At 32.1% G+C, this 22,102-nt stretch overlaps 1 protein-coding gene across 6 annotated transcripts in view; it reads right to left on the reverse strand.

Moving 5' to 3' along the window:
• Positions 1-22,102, reverse strand: part of LOC129953843 (putative polypeptide N-acetylgalactosaminyltransferase 9) — an 85,682-nt gene that overhangs the window by 15,263 nt on the left and 48,317 nt on the right. For 5 of the 6 annotated variants that reach the window (XM_056067341.1, XM_056067339.1, XM_056067336.1 and 2 more), the window contains exon 3: positions 14,336-15,496. In XM_056067341.1, coding sequence (XP_055923316.1) covers positions 14,336-14,843 — 508 coding nt within the window. In that variant the 5' untranslated portion in view covers positions 14,844-15,496. Of the gene's footprint in view, positions 1-14,335; positions 15,497-21,059; positions 21,143-22,102 lie in introns of those variants that run through there. The other variant, XM_056067340.1, reaches the window with a different exon arrangement.

Here is a 22,102-nt window from a genome sequence, read left to right on the forward strand (position 1 = left end):
TGCAAAAGCAAACACTTGGTGGTAACGTTCAAGAACAAGAACAGGACCACCTTCATAAGCGCCGGGACCAAAGCAGCCTTTGACGACATCAAGGACTTCCTTCTTGACCGGAAAATTGAGTTTAACTCATTTACACCCCGTGATGAAAGGAGGAACCTGCTGTTGATCAAGGGCATTCACAGCTCCTTCGAAGACACCGAAGTTGAGGACGAAATGAGGATCGAAGGTCTCCCGGTTATCAAAGTTACTCAATGCATATCAAGGAAACTGCAGGGTAAAATCTACAATAACTTTGTAGTTGAGCTGAGTAAGGACTGCAACATTACCGTGGTCTACTCAAAGACTTTAGTGATTAGCCAGACGGTACACTGGAAACGACGAGGCTGTGATAACGAAAGCCAACATTGCACTCCATCGAGTTCATCCTCTCCTGAAGAACAAAACAGGATTGAGTAAACCATCGAAACTATTGATATACAAACAACTGCTGCGACCGGTTATCACCTACATTTTTCCGATATGGTCCACCATATCAGAAACTGCAATGGAAAAAATCTTCGAGAGGAAAATACTAAGGATATGCACTGATCTACAATTCGACCGTCAACGAAAGAAGCACTATATCAATCGTAGAGTATACGAAGAAGTTGAAATCAAGCACAGACAGCAAGGAAGATAATCACCATAATCGCCAGCCACCCTAACCAATTAAAAATCAGGAATGACACCCGGACCCTAGATACGTATGTGGTATGGATATCTTGGACAAACTCCCCACTGACGACTAACGTCTCCTTCTATGCTGGCATGGAGTCAGCATTCTACCGTAGCTCAACGCGCGGCGCCACACCCAACCAACCTCCATCAGGACAACCGAGACTGAACAACCCGAGATGAACCTCACCAACGACACCCTTTTTTAGCCATCGATTTCATGTTAAACACGTGTTAATTTTTTTAATTTGCCAATGTTTAAATTAATGCCCCTTTTGTGCCAACAAATATTTTAATTTAAGTTATTGTTAATAATTATTTATGTTAGAAGTAAGCCAAATGTATATAAACTGTATGGTTCAATAAATTAAAAAAATTACGGAAGCACAGATCGGAAAATTGGATTAATCGAAGAAACGTTTGATATTATTTCAAATAAAAGTTGTTGAAATATAATTATCAACTTGGAAGCAAAAACCCACATTTGCAAAAATTTACTAAAGTTTGTACATGCTCCGAAAATCTAGTGACTTACAACTCTCAAATGTTTATATGTTTGAGTATTGTCTGTCACAGGTTCTTAGGTACTTCCGAAAAGCTTAGTTGAGAAAACACTTATTATGAAAAGAATTACTCTTGATAAGAACTTAAGGTTGCACAGGTAAGTATTGTGAGATTAAGACCTCTGGCACGTCACTAACTCTCACACCACGGATAGAAAACAAATATTTAGATACTAACAATTAACATACTTAAAAATGAGTTCTTAGTAACAGCTCAGGAAGATTAGCTACAAAAATGGCTTTGCATCGAAAAAAATCCAAAAATGCAAAATTTTGGTATAGAGCTTCCATAAAAAGTTATCTTATTTTGGAACTGGTCAACATTTTTAAGGCAAGTTTTAAGAGGATTTTTTTTGAAAATTTCTCAAAAACTATAAATTTCTTTTATAAGAGTTTAAGGATATATATTAAATTAAGATTCTAATATTTTGTACATAGTTGTAAGGTGTGGAGACACCCGGTCGAAAATTGGGGGTGTAGTATACCAAGTGTATGCCATTAGGTAATATTTGATAACTCTCAGAAGTTTACAAATGTACGTCAATTAGTACTTAAGTTGCAACTGTCCAAATTAAAATTGTTCCTATACAGCTATTTGCAACGAAATGTCACACTTTGGATGTTTTTTTATCAATATTAGTTTTATTTTATAATTATGAACTCAAACATTATAATTTTTATTTCAGGACCTCTTACGCTTCATCTAATATTCAACTTTATTTTGGCATCTACTCTGTGGGATAAAATACCACGTTTCTTTCATACCGGTCCAAAGATAGTTTAAATTTTTGAATTTTTTTGCCCAATTTTAACCTTAGATATTCTATAGGGTTAAGATTGGGATTCTGAGTTGAACATGTCGGTACATCAATTTGTTCATCCAATAGCCAATCTTTGACCATGTTTGATGCATGTTTGGGAACATTCTCATGCATTAATATCCTATTTACTTAAATAGACTCAAAGGAAAATCGTTCCAAGGTATACTTAAGAATATCAAGATACGAGAATTTATCCATTCTGCCATCAATCCTCACCAGTGGATCCACTCCATGCCATGAAAATGATCCCCAGACTATCAAATTGTCCTTCCGTGTTTTACATTCTTAAAAGTGTACCTATGATTGTATGCTTAGCACTTTGGGCGATTAAGACATTTTTTTTCAATCTGGTCCAATTCGATTAATTTTGGTTTCATCACTCTCTTTCAAAACTGTACGTTTTTATTTGTATGTCTCGAGATGACTTAAAAGGGTCACATTCGTACTTTCTATCAATGACTCTGTCATTTCGTAACGGAGTTTTGCGGGGTAATGGCTTTCGAATTTAATTATTTTTTGTTGTAAAATCTCGATTCGAGAGACCTTGAATTTGGCTTTTGTATCTCGCATACCTTTGTTTTGATAATGCTTATAACCTTTTTTATAGTGCTTTTAACGACTTTTAAAATAAGCCCTGTATTACCAATATTGAAAAAACTATCGCCCACCGTACACATCCCAGATCTTTTACAGTTCTGTAATGTTTAAGAACTATACTCACGATAGTCACTATACATGCTAAAATATGTATTCAGAAGTTTTTTTTTTTCAAAAAACTTACATATAATTTTCAATTTGCAAAAAACTATACTTGATTCATTTTCACTCCCCCACCCAATTTTTGTTGCTTCGTACCAAAATAAGAAGGAGTTTTAGGGACTTTTAAGGAACTATGTTGATTTTTTTTCGAAGTGAATATATAATTTTCTAGGCCTACAAGATTTAAAAACTTTTAAAATTTATAAAATTATTTGATTTAATATCTTGCAAAATAAACCCACAATCAAATTGTTTTATAAAACATTTTCTAGATGAACTTTGAATTTATGATGATGGAATTAAATAAAGGTTAATTTCATTGACAAGAAGCACGGTAGCAAAAAAGGTCTTTTGATGTCATTGTTAAAATTTAAATTGCTTTAAGCATTTAAACACCATAGTTGCATGTAATCAAAATGAAATAAAAGTGGAGCAACGTTGCAAAGGTCCTCTAGTCTAGTGTGTATCCCTCATCATTACGAGTTAACTTTTTTTTGTATTGAAAATCAACAATCCATTGAAAGGATAACCAGGTATGTACATACTCTTAAGTGAGAGTGTAAGTAAGTAATTAAATTTTAATTAAAACAAATAAATGATATAACTACAATCGCACAATGAATCTTTGAATAAACATCAATTATTGTATCAATTGTTCGTGATGATGTGCACAATAAAAGTGTGAGAAATTAAAACAAGTATATTATCGCTGGCTGAAAGCCTCAGGAACTCGCGCAAAGGTGTGATCATTTAAACAGTTGTTTGAAGAGAAGAATTTGCATCATAGCCATCGCACTGCTACGCTGGCTGGCTGCGATTACGACGCGACGAATGAGTAAGTTAGTCAAGGCGGTGACAACGCGATGATGATGATGGTGATGAAGCATAGAGGGCGTTCGTGTGTCTTCTGCGATGGATTGCAAATTCATTTTTTTTTAAATGTAACCGTACCTAAGTAAATATCACGATAGCATAATAATCTCTTAGCAATTGCACAACACAGTAAATCTTTCCATTTTTGCTCATTTGTAATTTTTTCTTTTCTTTGGAATTTAGCAGCAGCCATGTCACTCAGAGTCATCGTATCTAATCATCATTGATTTAAGACTTTTTTTTTTAAATATACATATCTTTATTTGTACATCATGCAAACGAAACTTACTCAAGTGCTTAAGTGACATTTGTTTCGAAATCCTCCAACTTATTTTTATGAACGTCTTTGTTTGTTGATGTTTTTTTTATTTCGTTTGTATTTTGCTAATTTTAATTTTTTATTTTATTGCGCAACATGAACTTTTGATCTATGACTTATGATGTGTACTTAAATAAGTTTTTTACAAGGATTTATTTTTGTTTTTAATGAAAACAACTTACAAAATAATGTCAAATGAATACAGATAAGTTATTTTTAGAATCTTAAATCATATGAGAGATTAAACATTTAGATAGATATAATTGTAGTTTCTTGTCCTTGTTGCTTGGGGTTTTTAAATAGGCCAATTTTGGATTCATTTTTCATCGATTTAAAATGAATTTGAGCAAATTGTTGCCTTTTTAAAACATGATTAATGTACATTTGTTCATGCGATGTACCCAAAAGCTTTTTTGAATGTATAAAAAAGTAACCAAAAACATCTTTGATGAGGTTAATGATCTGTTAACAATTATTTTAGCACCAAAAAGAATATTCTAAGTATTTGAAAATGCAAATAAAAGTAGTATATAATCTTGTTTATCAGGCATATTTTATAGCACTGAATTAAAATTCAGAGCATCTTCATTTGATTTAGGCATTTATACACTTTTTAAAATGAAAGAGCATCAATTTTTATAGGAAAAATATAACTCATCAAAAACGATTACAATCAAAGTCGATACTTAAAGAACTCAAACTTAATATTTATGTACCTCGAAATATCTTTGAATTATTGGTCGTTATATGTTATATCATACAGATATAACGTTGCCTGCTCTAAATAGATAGACTATAGGAACTCGTAGACTATAGGAAACTATGTATAACTTGTGTTTAGAGGGAGCAATAACTTTTTCTCAATAAAATTCTTATAAAAGAACACAAAGTTAGTTGATTACTAATTAGTTACTTGAAACAAATAATCTAGTGAACTATTACTTTAGGAAAATAGGGAAACTTGACCACTTAACGTGACTTCATAGTAGAAAAATATTTGCTCAAAAATAAGGATGAGGATAATTAAGGGGTTGTAATTTATTGATTGATTTTTGCTAACTATGACGTATGTACTCGTAGTTAACCTGGAATGTGTGCATATCTATACATATATAAATCAATGAAAAAGAAAAATCAAGCATGGATGAAATCCGTTGAAAAATGCTATACAATATAAAAATGTACGTATGCGCCTAAGTGTACCACGTTATATCCTTGAGATTTTGTTTACAAATTAACAGATGTAAGCATTAATGTAAATAATACACTAATAATAAGTTTAAATCATACACCTCGATTGTAACCAATTTACAACACTATTTGGGATACATTTATTATTTATTGAAACATAGAATTTATTTTGAAATAAAATTTACACCGATTTTTTTGTTCTGTTTGAAAATGTGAATAATCATGAATTAGCATAATCCGCCGAATGATTGTTGGCCCTAACTCATCTAAGAATTGATGGCTTTGATAATATCAATTAATTCAAAACTTATAAGATGATTCTTACAAATCAATTATTCGAAATCTTAAATGTTTTGGTTGTTTTTAGGGTTTTAGAAAATATCATATGCGGTACATAATTAAGTCGCTTTAATATTGTAAGAACTAACTATTGCTTTCATTAAATATTTATATTTTTTTAATATTTTTGAAAAATGGAGCATAGCCATCGACATAAATAAAAGATGTCTCAAAGTAACCGACGCATCTATAGGTTCCTAGGTATTTCAATTTGAAAAAACTTATGAAGTAAATAAATTAAATAATCTGTATAGTTTTTTGAGTATTTTCTCTTACTCAAATTTGTTGCTTTTTCAAGGTTGTAGTTTATCTAGCGCCAAATAAGAAGTTTATTTAAGGTAAGGAAAATATAATAGTTGTGATAGTAAATTGTAGCAAGATCATTAATCGTACAGAAATATAAACATTTAAAAGTCAACGACGTACGTTAAGTTCCTATACAAACTGAAGATGGTAAATGATACAACAAATTAATTCACTCAAAAATGCTCAAACGTAAAGTTAGTAAAGGTTAATGCTGTATTTATAAATATCGTCCATGATAGAGACCAATATTTAATTGTCCTTATAACTTTTCTAATCTAAGGCCGATTGTTCTTGTTTTTTTCTTTCTTATTTAAACAAGAATTTTTTTCTATCACATGTTTTTACTATGCGATTAACGAATTAGCGGTTTTCCTACAAATAAAAATATTGATCGTATTGTTTTATTAAATTAAAATTAATGTTTTTCGGCAAAACCTTAAGTAATCTTCAGCTTTCATAATTTTACACCAAAATTCAAGAAATTATACACCAGTGTGCATCTTGAGACGCAGTTGTTATACGATTTAAAAAAAAAGGAAGATAAATAATTGATAAAACTGTTAAAAAATCTTAAGGCAAATAAATTGATTTATTTTAATCAAACTTCTTTTTATTTTGGTAAAATTATAAAATGTACTTATTTTTTAAGAAATAATAACTTTTTTAAGCAAAAACGTGGGTCTTTTCACTTTTAAAAATTAAAAATAATACTTTATAACGAATTTTTATAAAATATAGAAATAAAACAAAAACAAACGTCCAATTTCTTGAAAACTTTCTAGTATTAAAAACTTTGTTTATTGATAAATTAGAACTCGATTGAGTTCTAACTCATTTCTACATCAAGTTGCCAAATTTTACAACTTTAAATTTTCAGATTTTGGTTTTGTATAAAATTACAGACCACAAGGATTTTCATTGCAATTATAAAATACAGAAAACATGGAAGGTTTGCCAAAAAGTCATAATTAGGAGCTTATGTAAAATATTTTGGATGCCGACAGTTTCATAAAATGTTAAATTACAATAAGCTTTTATATCCAGGTTTTAGGCTTAGGTATGTACTTTTTTTTCAATAAAGTATACATATCAGCTTTTTTAATGACCACGTCTATTTGTGCAGAGTTAATAGTGGTGGTCATTACAAAAACTAAGAAGATTAAAAATAATTTTGAGAAATAAAATCCAATTCCCATGGACAACATGAACAGAAATAAGTGTAGATAAATCAGTTTATAGAATACAAGACCCACGTTTTGACATTATGTGCATCTTAAGAATTTTGTAAAACTAATAAACTCATCTTGACAATAATCTTTTGGTTAAATCTGCTAAACACAAGATCTCTTGATTATTTTCAATAGTTTCTATCATTTAAATCAATTCGAGAATAAGAATATCAAAACCAAATTTTAAAATAAATGTCCACTCCAAAAAGACAGATTTTTTTAAAATTCGTAAAATGTACGATTTTTCAGTCAGAACTTTCTACAAAAATAACAAACACGCTTCAATTTAGTTCCTCGAGCTCAAAAATAATTTTGATCCGAATTCTATAGATATAATTAGATGTGAAGAAATGCCCGAATTCTTAATATTTTTTAAAACGAGGTTAAATAAATACACCGAGAATGAGTAGAGTTTTTATTTTATTTAGATTTAGAAATTTAAGAACAATACTTTTTTAATAAGGCAACAATATCAAAAATTAGGTTTAAATTTTAGATAGTTGGAGCCAATTCTAGAAATGATAGCAAGAATCATAAAAACCTAAATAAAAACTTAAGAAGGAAACAAAAATTACATTATACCTTTTTCGGATTAAATAACTTCTGGTACTCATAATAATAACATTGCTCTTAGGAATATTAAATTTTCTTATAAATGTAAACGGTGATTTTTTAAGAGCTTGAGAACTTTTTTAAAAAAAAAATTGCAAAATCTCATCGATTCTTTATTTGAAACGTTAGATTGGTCCATGACATTTACTTTTTGAAGATAATTTCATTTAAATGTTGACCGCGGCTGCGTCTTAGGTGGTCCATTCGGAAAGTCCAATTTTGGGTAACTTTTTCGAGCATTTCGGCCGGAATAGCCCGAATTTCTTCGGAAATGTTGTCTTCCAAAGCTGGAATAGTTGCTGGCTTATTTGTGTAGACTTTAGACTTGACGTAGCCCCACAAAAAATAGTCTAAAGGCGTCAAATCGCATGATCTTGGTGGCCAACTTACCAGTCCATTCCTTGAGATGAATTGTTCTCCGAAGTTTTCCCTCAAAATGGCCATAGAATCGCGAGCTGTGTGGCATGTAGCGCCATCTTGTTGAAACCACATGTCAACCAAGTTCAGTTCTTCCATTTTTGGCAAAAAAAAGTTTGTTAGAATTGAACGATAACGATCGCCATTCACGTTGCGTCCAACAGCATCTTTGAAAAAATACGGTCCAATGATTCCACCAGCGTACAAACCACACCAATCAGTGCATTTTTCGGGATGCATGGGCAGTTCTTGAACGGCTTCTGGTTGCTCTTCACTCCAAATGCGGCAATTTTGCTTATTTACGTAGCCATTCAACCAGAAATGAGCCTCATCGCTGAACAAAATTTGTCGATAAAAAAGCGGATTTTCTGCCAACTTTTCTAGGGCCCATTCACTGAAAATTCGACGTTGTGGCAGATCGTTCGGCTTCAGTTCTTGCACGAGCTGTATTTTATACGGTTTTACACCAAGATCTTTGCGTAAAATCTTCCATGTGGTCGAATAACACAAACCCAATTGCTGCGAACGGCGACAAATCGACATTTCACGGTCTTCAGCAAAACTCTCAGAAACAGACGCAATATTCTCTTCTGTACGCACTGTATGCATTCGTGTGGTTGGTTTAATGTCCAATAAAGTAAACTGAGTGCGAAACTTGGTCACAATCGCATTAATTGTTTGCTCACTTGGTCGATTATGTAGACCATAAATCGGACGTAAAGCGCGAAACACATTTCGAACCGAACACTGATTTTGGTAATAAAATTCAATGATTTGCAAGCGTTGCTCGTTAGTAAGTCTATTCATGATGAAATGTCAAAGCATACTGAGCATCTTTCTCTTTGACACCATGTCTGAAATCCCGCGTGATCTGTCAAATACTAATGCATGAAAATCCTAACCTCAAAAAAATCACCCTTTATATAATATTTTCTTAAAACAAATATTAAGAAATTCCAAGCAAATTTTTCTTTGACTGTAACATGAACATTTTTTGTTTTATAGATGTGCTAAATTAATGCTAGATTTGAATTCATGTTGCAAATAATTAACAACCTAATTAACAATAACAAATTGTTGTAGTTTGTTTTTAGTGTTCCTTAATCACAACTTAAATATGCATAGGTAACATACTAGAAGAAATACTAGCGATTTTCTGTATAAGTTTATTATTTTTTATGAGTTAAATATGTTTGGTTATACTTCTTGTAAATATAATTATGTGTTTACTTAGTTTGATTAACCGATTTATCAACTTTTACTATTTCCATGTGAATGCCAATATTTATTTACCCTATACACAAAATAAAGAAAGACCTAATTTTGGCTTTCCAAGAGCGAACGAAAGCTAAAAAAAATACTAATATCCCTCAATCATATCAGGAACAGAACTCTGATATTCTTGTTTCCATTCGTTCTTGATTTTGATTAATCAATCCAATCACAGAATCTATTGCTTTTCCTTTTGGTCTATTAATTTGGTGCTACTATACAAACAGGAATGAATGTAGCACCAAGCACCTTGCTAAATTAATCCTTCCTCCCCGAAAAAAAGCCCACAAAAATAAACTTCCGAATCACCAAAAAATTTATAATTTTATCAGTTCGGTGAAAATTTGGTAGAGTAGGTTGATACAGTGTTTTTGTTTGTTCTACTTCTTGGAATTTATTATTATTCCCACATCGAAACTGTGGAGTGTTATAAATATTTTATTTCAATGGAATATGGAAGGCAAGCACGCAAGTTAGTCAAAGAATTTTTATTCATCAAGAGTAAATTTAACGACAACAACGATATTAGAGCACACAGTGGAGTTATTTGAATTCTTTGTGGGAAATAAAACATTCGTTTGTTGCTAAAAAATGTATGTTTTTAGTGCCGTCTTCTAAGGTCAAAAACATAGTGCGAGCGTTAGAAAAAGAAGAGAGTGTTTGAAAGGAGGCGTCGCGTCGGTGCATATGGGTATTAATTCTTGAAAATTGCAATGACTAGGAAAGACAGAGAGTGGAAAGGCATACCACATTCGCGAAGTACGCCTAAAGAACCAATATCTGCACTAGATAGTATGGCCCAACTTGGGAGCAATGGTATGCCGATGAGATGAACATTCCTGGAGACAATTTGAATTCTTTAATGAGGACAATGCAATAAAATGATTTTATGGAGCATAATCTGTTAAATTAAATGTAAAAAAGGGTGAGAAATGTTCATGCAAATGTTCTGCCTTTTGCCAGAAATTGGACAAATTCAAAAAGAGTAATTCTTGTCATGAATTAGGCTTAAAACTGCCGGTCTCCTCCATCTTTGACAACATTACACGCACATATGAATAGTTGAGAGTTGTAAGTCACTAGGCCCTAGTTCTCTACGGGCGTTGCACCACCCACTTTATAAATTTGTCTGCTTTGTAATATTTAAAAGACTTAAGTAACTCTCAGGAGCAGGAGCGAAATTGCATATCTTATCATTCTACAAAAAGTTGTTGCTAATACATGCTCGTAAACGAACATTTCACTTTCCTTGATGCAACTGCCAATCATAGATAGTGTGCAAAGCTGCTAAAATACGATTTCAAGACACAAGGTAGCGTTGAGTTTTTCACGCAATAAATTCTACTGGATTTTTATTTACCCAATTATCAAATGACCCGAGTATACACATCTGAGGGTACTGTCGTCAGCGAGCAGGTTTCAAAAAATAGATCATTAATAAGAATGAGAAAAGTTTTCGGAGACAGGACACAACCTTGGGGCACACCAACGCTTATTTTAAAGTTTTAAAACTTACATATTTGAAGATTTTTTAAAACATACATTGAACTGCCTTTAAAAGCCAATACTTATAATACTGAGAAATAGATCCAGATGGTGTATAAGAGCCGTCCGGATACAGGAGCAAACACTTATTCTCGTTCTTTGAACTTAATTGCTTTAAGAACTATAATTATGATTATGAGAAGTTTCCGTAAGAAGAGAAAGCACTGTACGAAGTTTCGGGAGCATATTACACATAAATGATGATTTTGAGAGCTTAAAGTAAAACACTTGTTAACCAACCAAAGTCATTTAATTAACACTGATTAATTCTTCAAGATAGTATAACTCACAAGTACAAAAAAATGTACTTCAATAAATCTTCAAATATTTAAAAAAGAACAAGAAACTCTCCATTTATTTTTATTCATAAGCATAGAACAGGCGCCACCTCATAATTAATTCGTGAAGACATTTTCAGGGTAGGTATCTAATTAATAAGGCCCGTTTTATCAACACATATTCCTCTACCTCCCACATTATATCTTTCTATCTAAATGACTTCTAACACTTACTCCAACATATACATATGTATGGTTGTATGTACACAAAGAGAATTATTTTTTTATAGCATTTTATATCAACCATAATTTATTATTACTCATTATTCATTTTGTTTCCAACTAGTTTTGGTAAATTATCACACTGTACACAGTACAGTTATACGACTATATATACACTTTTTTAAATGCTTAAAAAAAGGTGTGCCTATTTTATTATGTTTATCACGTTGTCGTTTATGTATATAGATAAATAACCATTTATAGGAGTTTTCTTTCGTTTGTCTAACCTTTCTCTTCTTTTAAATATTGTTGTTGTAGGGACAAACTTATGTATTTTCGAAAATAAAATGTTTTATCTTGGTTGGTTCAACCCTTAGGCTCGAAAAAGCACATCTTTGCAAAATGTATCGAACGATATAGGTCCTTATGGTAGATGTTTATTATTCTAACGTTGATAATTTAATCATTATAGTTGTTATCAGTCATTTTATTTTATGACTTTGGGACAGGGTCGTCCTGGGCAGAATATGGAACCTCAAGAAATAATAAATCAAATTGAATGTTCTGTTTAGATTTTAAAATTGAAAAAAAGAGTGTACCTTTACGTGAAAGAATGGTAATAAGCTATTTTAATATTATTTGTGTGTTTGCAAAAACCAATAACGGTTGAATTATTTTGGCATGTGACATAATGTGCCCAGAACTGCCTTCTTTTGGCCCTTTTAATAAAGATGATATTTTGTTTTGTTTTTCCTTTTGGATTTTTTTATCTGTAGGAAATGCGGCCCTGGAAAATTCGGCGAGCGGTTATAATATATAAGTCCAGGAAAATAAGTTACAAAATAGCATCATTTCGAAGAAATTCCGACAAAGCTGAATTTCGTTAGAAAGCTGCATTTATACGTTCTTAACACTCCCCAAAAAGTCCTTTGATATTTGTAAGAGGGTGAAATGAGGTCAAGTATGATGTTTTAACAAGTTGCACGAAAAATGTTTGACAATTTTGTTATGTAATCCTACACAAAAAATGTAGCAATTTGTTTGTTCCTAAAGTTGATATGTTAGAAGATAAACATTGGAAAAAGTCTTGGGCTTTTTATTACTGACACTTACATCTATCCCAAACGACACGCGAAAATATACATAAGTCTTGAATTACGCGTCTTTTTGTAAGGAGCTAAACCTGATTTTTTCGGTATTTGTAATTTTTGAAATTGAAATACTAAACGATGTAATTCTATTCCAGAAACATTGAAAATGTTGCAGAACATCTCTATCAAATCAAGAGTTTATGGGTGCCACCTATTCTTCAAAAATAATTGACCTTGATGACCATCAACATCAGAAATATATGAGTGACCATTTTGAGCCTTTGAAGAAATGGAAAATCCAGCTCAATGTCTGCAATCGAAATTCGTGATCAATCGATCAATATTATTTTGCAACCATCGTATTTACCTGACTAAGCACTTTTCGCTAAAGCTAAGAGATCGCTCGCTGTCAGAAAGACGACGGAATTGATAGTCATACCAAAAAAAGAACCTCAACAGAGTATCGGAAATTTGGAAAAGAACGTTGGAATAAGCGTATTGGAGACTTCCAATTGCACCTGGAGACAATAAAAGATTTTTAGATTTATAGAAAACCCATACTAAAGAGTTATTCATTTTGAGGTTTTAAAAGTAAAGGTCTGGAATTCCACATGTGTCAAACTTAGTTGTAAAACCATTTTTTTTTTTAGTTGAAAGTCTGATATTTACGAAAATGGATCTCTTAACTATCGCACAACGCATACAAATTGTTAAAACCTACTACAAAAACGGTTTTGGATTTTGCAACAGTCTCATATCGTTCTTTAACAGAAAATTATGGTTTACATAATCGTCGAACTAAGCAAGAAATTGGAAAAATTCTGATGAAATTTGTTAGAGATGCTGTAATGCCTGTGCATCATCGTTTCGTTCGTACTATTGAAAATACCGCTGCTGTAAGTGAAAATGTTGCCGAACAGCCGATTGTGTCGATTCCTCGTCGTTTTCAGGAATTAGGGCTGTCTTATTTTGCATTAGGATCTACATCTACATCTAGCTCACACAACAACTGAAGACAGCTGACCATTCACAACGTCGTATATACATACGTCGAATGGATGCTTTAACAACGGTGGTAATTTTTTGAACAACATTTTCTTCAACGACGAAGCACATTTCTCTACCGGTGGGTATGTTAATGATCAAAATTGTCGTATTTGGAGTTCTGAGAATTCTTAATTAATTGAAGAGAGGCCACTACATTCACAAAAAGTCAGTCTACTATTGGAGAATACAACTTGAAGAATATGTGGTTTCAACAATACAGTGCCACATTTTACACAACTCGAGCCTTATCAACTGTCCACCAAGATCATGCAATTTGACACCTCTGGACTTTTTTTGTGGGGCTACCCAAAAGACCTCGTTTATGCAGATAAACCTTTAATTCTTGAGAACTTAAAAACAATATTCGTTAAAGCTTCCAAAACAACACTATCGAAATTCCAGATAACCTTTACATCAGCTTATAAGCTTTATTCAGCTCAGTATAAAATATACGTATACGCTCTATAAAACTAATAAAAAATAAAGTCCCCATAACCAGGGACCTGTACAATAAATCTCAACTAATAACCCCCTTCAACACAAAGCAACAGGGTAGTAGGTATGTACTGCTAAACTTGTATTTTGAGTTTTCAATCGATAATCAAAACCGACTACACCATTTTCAATCCTACAAACAAAAAAGCGCAAAGAATTCACAATATCATGACATGATGTAGTTATTATTAACGCCTTACCAAACCATGAGTATACAAATGTAATCAAAAACCAGAACTTACCGTCATCAACTTGAAGCTTCTTTGCCGCACTATCTGCTGCCGCAGCCGCTGCTGCTGCTGCACCAGCTTGATGGTTTTTCAGTTTTATTGAGCCTTTTTCATGCGGCTGCACTACCATATTATCGATCACAGATTCGTCTCCATTATTAATATCACGTTTATTGGCGTCAATGACAGTCTCAACGGGAGGTATTCGAGCTTTGTCACCATTTCTGTTAACCGCAATTGGAACGTCAGCGGCAGCACCTCCACCACCTCCTCGAGCCAAGTAGTCAAATTCATCACCACCTGCAGCTCGACCGCCAACTGCTTCTCCCGGAACACCCCCGACGCCTCCCCCTCCGCCACCACCACTGTCACCCCTCAATCCTAAGGACATTGCATTCCATTTGGAAGCGCGTCTCGTGTCATCTGTGTAGAGCAGGAAGGCAATGGTAAACCAAATTACCGTCAGAATTGCGACAATTTTCACAATCGACGTTGAACGACGACGCCATATGAATGCCATATTTCGCTGGTGCCTGTTTCAGTTGGAGTTGTTAAGTGAGACTCCTTGTTGTAGCAATTTTGTGTCACTGGTTCGAGTCGTTCGTTTTTTTTCTACTGTTCACAATTTGTGTACTTTGCGAGACAGAAATTGTGTTTTATTTTTAAATTAAGTTAAAGCCTTTTTTCGACAAACGCCAAAAAGAGAATATACGAGTGTTTTTTAAGGTTTTGTGTATTTTATTCACATAATTTGGCTTATTTACGAATAAGATGACATCCCACAATCGTCATGAGCATCATGATGTTACGTTAAATTCAGTTTGATGGAGGAATGTAGAGATAGTATTTTAAATATTTGTGGTTTTGGTCTTAGTTTCAATTTTGTTGTATTTAAAACTCGTAAAAAGATTATTTGATATGTATCCTAATGTTGGTTTTTGTCTTTTTAGAAATAAAATTTAGTCTCAATAGTTTTGTTTTTGATGTGTGTGGATATGTCCTTGGTAGCAGGGTTTTTTGTTTGCTACCAAGTTTTGATGCTTCTTTTATTGGAAATATGATGTTGAGGAAATTTTTCGTTTTCCTTTATTGTTTTTGATGATTTCGATAGTTTTCGAGTGCGAAATTGTAAACAATTTATTATTGATTTGTTTGATGTTTCATTGGAAGTATCTGAAATTATACAAGAAAATGGAGTTAGTAAAATTTTTCTAAAACTTTAAGGATAATTACATATATAAAATGTAGGTCCTTGAATGTATCATATTTGGCTCAAATTTTTCAAAATGATTCGTTTGCTAAATTTTGCAAGAACACAATTATGCTTTAAAACGAAATAGCAAGATTTGTTTTACTAAAAATTATGATAAAGTATGTTTAATGTTAGTTAAGTTACAGGAAATCAGAAGTGGGATCTTGCAATTTAAATGGCTGCTTAAATGTTCGATGTTTTTATGCATTATAATCATCTGAGATACAGAGATTTTGACTTTGGATATATTAAATATCATCTTTTTTAGAACAATACTATTGTTTAATTTTTTAATCAAAATTATATTTCCGAGAACAGCGGTTTCCTCCGAAATTTCGTTGAAATGGCCACAGCAGAGACATTTTTCAGGGCAGCATAAAAAGACAAATCTGAAGGGCACAGCTTGTCAAAAAACGTTTGAAAGAAAGTTCATCTGAAATAAGGAAAAGAGGTTTTCTGCTGCTGCCAAAAAGTTTTTGGCAGCAGCAGAAGCTTTTGAGTGGAAAGACGACTTCAATATCTGCAGCTCTGCACAATGTGACATAACGCAACCGATGAAAATCTTGACGCTCCATTTTCTCTTTCCGAAGTTGAAGCAGCTATAAAAAAACTCTTAAGATGGAAAAGCTCCATCCATGGGGAAGACACAATATCTTTTGAATTTTCTAAACAACTCACCCCCAAATTTCTACAACTCTTCAATGTCGAACTCATCAACATTTTTCGTAAGATTTCGATCAAAAATCATCTTTCCCTTGCATAAAAAATCAACTCTGAAGTTTCAACAAACTACAGAGGCACCCAATTTTGAACACTGCAACAAAGCTTTTTAGTTCAGTATTGTAGACTAGATTATCCAGTTGGATTGAAAGCAGGGAAATTTTGATTGAGTTTCAAGCAGGGTTCCGAAAAAATCACTCAACAGTTGATCAAATATTTTCTCTAGTAAATATAGGCAAAGTCTACAAGAAGAATGGCAAACAACTGTTTTCCTTTTTTTGTCGACTTTCGGGCAGCATTTGACTCTATTTCTAAGGATGCTCTCTTCTTCAAGCTTCAATTATAAAATCTCTTCAAACATAATAGAGCAATGTATACAAAAACTTGGCAATAGTGTGGGATGGAAAACACCTTACCGAGGAGTTTCAGACCTCAATGGGAATTAAACAAGGATGGTTGTTAAGGAACATGCGTAAGTGAGTGGTATAAAATGGCGAACGATTACTCAACAACTTTTTCAATATCAATTGAAGATAACTTTTCTTTGCCTACTTCGAAATTTGACGATTTGTTGATGAAAATCGAAAATAAAATGTAAGATAAATTAACTGAGGAAGCGGAAACATCATTATATAGAGCTTTTTTTAAAAATGGACACACTTTATCAATCAGTTGATTTTTCCTTACGACGATTCCTTTCAAGATATAAAAGTCAATCATCTCATCTCAATAACAAAATTTCAATCAAATAATACATTAAAAAGAATACACGTCAAGAAGCCATGATTTTCTAGACGTCTACAGATATTTTTCTTTTGAGAAAGTAAACTTCGTGAGTGTCAGCTTTTAAGGCACACTTCTTTTGGTTGCTTAAAGATGCCACTTTAAACTTTAATTTTAAGGTGGCATCTTCTTAAGAGTACTTTACAGTAAACACTTCAAAAATGATACGATTAATATTTTTTATATGGTGAGCTAATTTCCGGGAAGTTTTAAAGTTGATTTATTTCCTTTATTGTGTTTACCGATTTTCTACATATGTTTGATTCTGATCAAAACATTTGTCCACTTCAGAAAATTGTATTATTGACACTCTATGTTATCTGTCGACTTACTAACTACTACCTAAAGTTGCTATCAAGGCCTGTGTTGTCAGTTTAAAATTCAATATCTAGTAAAATATCACTCACTATCCACATCTGGTCATACAAAATTATAATGCTGTTTGAAAATAGTTAGTTTTAAAAAAATTTAAATTTGTGTTTTTGTTTTTTTTGGATTTGATTTTCGTAACGAAATGCTGACACGTTTTCAAGTTATCGAATCTTGAAAAAAAAGAATTTTATTTTGTTTTTATCCAAAAAAACTGACAGTTTTGATCATTAAATATTATTAAGACAATATTAGAACTTTCGCAAGCTAAAAATTATTGGAATAGGTTTATGAGTTCTTGGGAAATTTTTAAATCAAAAAAGAGACTGATACACACTGATAAATTCCCATCCCGTCTTGCTTGAAACTTGTGTGACATAAATAATTTTAAGTTAGTATCTTTATTTGTTCTTTTTAAGCCGAAAACCATTTCTTATCAGTTTTTTGTGTTTTTGTAAGTTTTCGGGTTTTTTTTTAAGTTGGCAGTTACATTTTTCTAAAAGATGAACTAAAAATTACCAAAAATATTTTGCATATTATGAAATAGTTTAATATCAAAATCTGGATTTGATAACCAATTTTGAAAGTTTTTGCAAATACGTATGGGTTTTTCTAAGAAAATAAGGCGCAGATTGAAATCATTTTGAAATCGTGATATCTAGAAACGAATATCAATTTTTAACAATTTTAGGTCCTATATTTGTAGTGTTTAATTTTTATGAAAAAACTGACTGTTGGATTTTTTTTTAATTTCACTGAATGCTGAATATTTTCTATAAGACGAAATTAGTTTGAGGCCAATATCTTAATTTTCTGAAAAGACATTTTATTTAAAAATCAATTTTTACCAAATTTTAGTATTGTTTTTTTTTAGGTTTTTAATTTTTGTAAAAAAAACTGTCAGTTTGATTTTTTCAAAATTTTACCAGATATTTAAAACGCTATTCTTCGTTGCATTAAATAATGTTGGAGATAAAATAATTTTTTGTTTGTAAAATATTCGAATATTTTTGTTCAGTTTTTTTGATTAATAAAAATGAATTAATTTTTTTTTTTGAGTTTGGTATCACGTAACACTACAAAATGGACAAATTTAATTAAAGTAACTAGCGTTATTGGTTCGTGAGATATTTTGGGTAAACCACCATTTTCATTAAGAGTCTTTTCGGCATTTGTATGCATTATTATCTGTATAAAAAACTGTATTTGAATTCGATATGGGCCACGAAAAAAGCTCTCTCTAAAAATGTTTATATTTAGATTCTAGGGACCGTAAAACGTCGAGAAATGTCATAATATAGAATTCGACAAATCGAACCGATTGCAATAACTTCCTATGGGAAATTAATATCGGTTATATAAGAGAAACCCATTTCGGGAATACAAAAATATATGTTTGTTTTTAAATTTGTCAATTTCTAACCAAACAATTTGTATGGGAATGCTGTTATTTTGTATCGTAAAAAACGTCTAACGCGAATCTGCTTAAAACCCTTACTTTCAAAAATAAACTCAATCGCCCCATAATTAAGGCTCTAACCGGCGACGACTATAGTAAAACACACGGAAGGAATCAGAGGACCCACTTTTTTCATGTTCTCTATCATCGGTTTGAAACACAGTCGAACTCCTTTATAATATTATAATTAATGTTTTAATCATTAGCCACAGCACACATTCTCCAGAGTTCGGGAATTGGGATTTGTTTGCATAAAGATGAAATTAGCATTGAATACAGCCTCTGGAGCCTCTGGAGCCTCAGGAGCTCTTAGTGCCACAAAAATCGAATCCCTAAGATAACAAGCAGGCTATGAATCTTTTGAACACTTTGAAAAACAGAGCAATTAACCTAATGAAATAAACACTTACAGATCCAGTCCATCCCCTCTTCAAGGCTGCTGAAGATGTGATTAACGCTACAAAACTGATCAAGAAATATTCCAAATCTGCCCTTATAAAAATGACATCTATAGTTCCAAATTTTAGCTATTTTTCATTCAATAATACGCAGACATAAGGAGGTACTTGGAAAAGACATAAACTTCCCATTAACACTAATCTTGCTAAGTACAAAAAGGAAAATACTACTAACGACATATTTAGAATGCTTCACCAAGAAATGATCTCTGCCTATAACGCTGATAGAATCTTCTACACAGACGGCAATTTATAAAGGCATATCTGTTGCCCAAAAATACTCTAACCGATCGCTCGTTGTAACCGATAATCTTGGTATCCTCTTGGGTCTTAAAAATGAGACAAATAAATGCCCTTCTCTGGAGTTTATAAGAAGATGTTTATTCGCCAATAAAATAATTGTTCTAACATGGATACCTGGACATTCCGGAATCAAATGAAATGAGGCAGCAGACCTTGCAGCAAGAACTGCTACAAACTATCCACTCATTGTAGAGTATCCCAAATTGTATAATCTCCTGCGCAGAACTTTAGTTCAGGATCATAAGAAAGAGCTCATCAAAAGTTGGCAAAACTCCGAATTTATTCTAAAAAAAATATCAATCTACTTACGTATACCATACAATCGGTCTCTCAACAGAGAAGATAGCATAAAACTCTTCCGAATAAGAGTTGAAAAAGCTATTTTTAACACTCAACATTACTATAATGCTGGAGATCCTGAGCAATGTTTGAATTTTGAAACGATACTCTCTGTTTGGCATATCCTTGTCGAATGTCCTATATTTCTCCAAATTGAAGTATCATCCGACACCATAACCGAAAAACTTGCCGGAATCTTGAATCCTTCAGATGAACGATCGATTCAGTACATACAAGATGCCACATCCGCGCTCACCAAAAATCTGATGAAATATATTTTCTTTTTTTCACTTCTCAATTAAACATAATTTGTCTTTGCAAAATTTTTTGTTTACAATTTTGTTATACTTATACTAACCTGAAATATAGAATCTGATAATTAAATATGTACAGTTAAGAGACCGCTACCCTGATGCCTTTCTAAAAATAATTTAGAAACTAAGTTTGTAAATTATTTCAAAAAATAAAATACAATAAATAACTTTGAATACTGAGCGAAGGACAATTTATCTCATTTGGTCCTCGCCTTTGGCAGCTTTGACATTTTTTTAACGTTTGGCAAGATTGTTTAAAACTGTGAGCTATCTAGATTTGTATTTCATTTTCATGTTAAATATGTCTAGAAATAAACCCAATTGTCTGTTTAAGCTTAACAAAAGAACAATGTTTGCATTAGCTCCTAATTTTAAAACAAATAACTTTATTTGCAGTAAATGCAAACAAAATAACGCGTGGCACTGTTCGTTATCAGTATGGTTATTGCTGCGTAGCACTGCGCCTCTTCATATTTATACATGTCGGCTTAAAGATCACAATGAAACAAATAACAAGAAGTCAAGAATTGATTTAAGAATAAATATGTTTAAATGTTCATTGAAATTAACAATGGATACAATTTTTATACCTGCCACATTTGATTACATATCAAGAGACCATTGTCTCAACGTGTAACTTCACTCTTTGTTGTTTAAATTTCTACTATTTCTTTTCTAACAATCTAAGAATTTAATTTAAAACAAGAAATTTCATAGGAACAGCAGAATTTGCTCTTACCTTTTGCAATATAGTCAGGAATTTCTTTGGTATGATATTTCTTCTATTTTCATTTGCCACGTTTATATGAAGTTTAAAACGTACTTATGTGTAACTTTATATGAAAAAAGGAAACCACTTTAAAGTAATTTTTCATTCATATTGTAAACTTGTACTTTTTAAAAACTTTTACTTTCATCTTTCGTTACTCACATTACTCGCATGTAAACTAATTTTATCTTGTTTTATTATTTTTAATTTTTTTTGCACAGGAAACTTTTCTTTTATTCAATCAAAGTCTTTTTGTGACAATGAACGAACAGCAATCAAATTATGAATTGAGTGTTGTTGACTTTTCTAACAAAGACTGCATGCAGATAAATAATTTTTATAGCTTCAAAGTTTAATGCAACAACAATGAAAACAACGATAACATAAGGGTATATGATAAAATATCAAAGAGTTTGGTTTAAAGAACAATTATAAGACAGAAAAAAACATACAGAAAAACTACAGGTCCCTACTTTGTTTTAGGAATAAAGTTAACACAAATTTGACACCGAACGTTCTTAACATTTGTAGTTTAAAATATTTAAAACAGACTTTTTGAACTTAAGGCAGTTTTGTTCAAATTTCTGTAAATGTAGTGTAAGTTATTTGTAGTACCCGTGGCATGATGGTTAGTGTGTTGGACTGTCATGCCAGAGGTCTTGGGTTCGATCCCTGCCTATGCCATCTAAAGTCTTTTCACGGGTACTGCCTCTTGCTAGGAATTGACAAATTGTCCAAGAGTAATTCTTGTCATGAAAAAGTGCTTTCTCAAATTAGCCGTTCGGATTCGGCAAATAAACAATAGGTCTCCTCCATTCCTGACAACATTACTCGCACACAGGAATGGTTGAAAATTGTAAGTCACAAGGCCCTAGTTCTCATCGGACTGTTGCGCCACCCAATTTTATTTATTTTTTAGAGTAAGTTATTTAGTTTCATATGTCTTAATATCAAAGTTAAAAATATGAATTTAGAAAACAAAACCTACCCTATGGAAAAAAGAGCACAAAACT

This window comes from Eupeodes corollae, chromosome 1, assembly GCF_945859685.1.
Source record: "Eupeodes corollae chromosome 1, idEupCoro1.1, whole genome shotgun sequence".
In the NCBI taxonomy this organism is placed as follows: domain Eukaryota; kingdom Metazoa; phylum Arthropoda; class Insecta; order Diptera; family Syrphidae; genus Eupeodes; species Eupeodes corollae.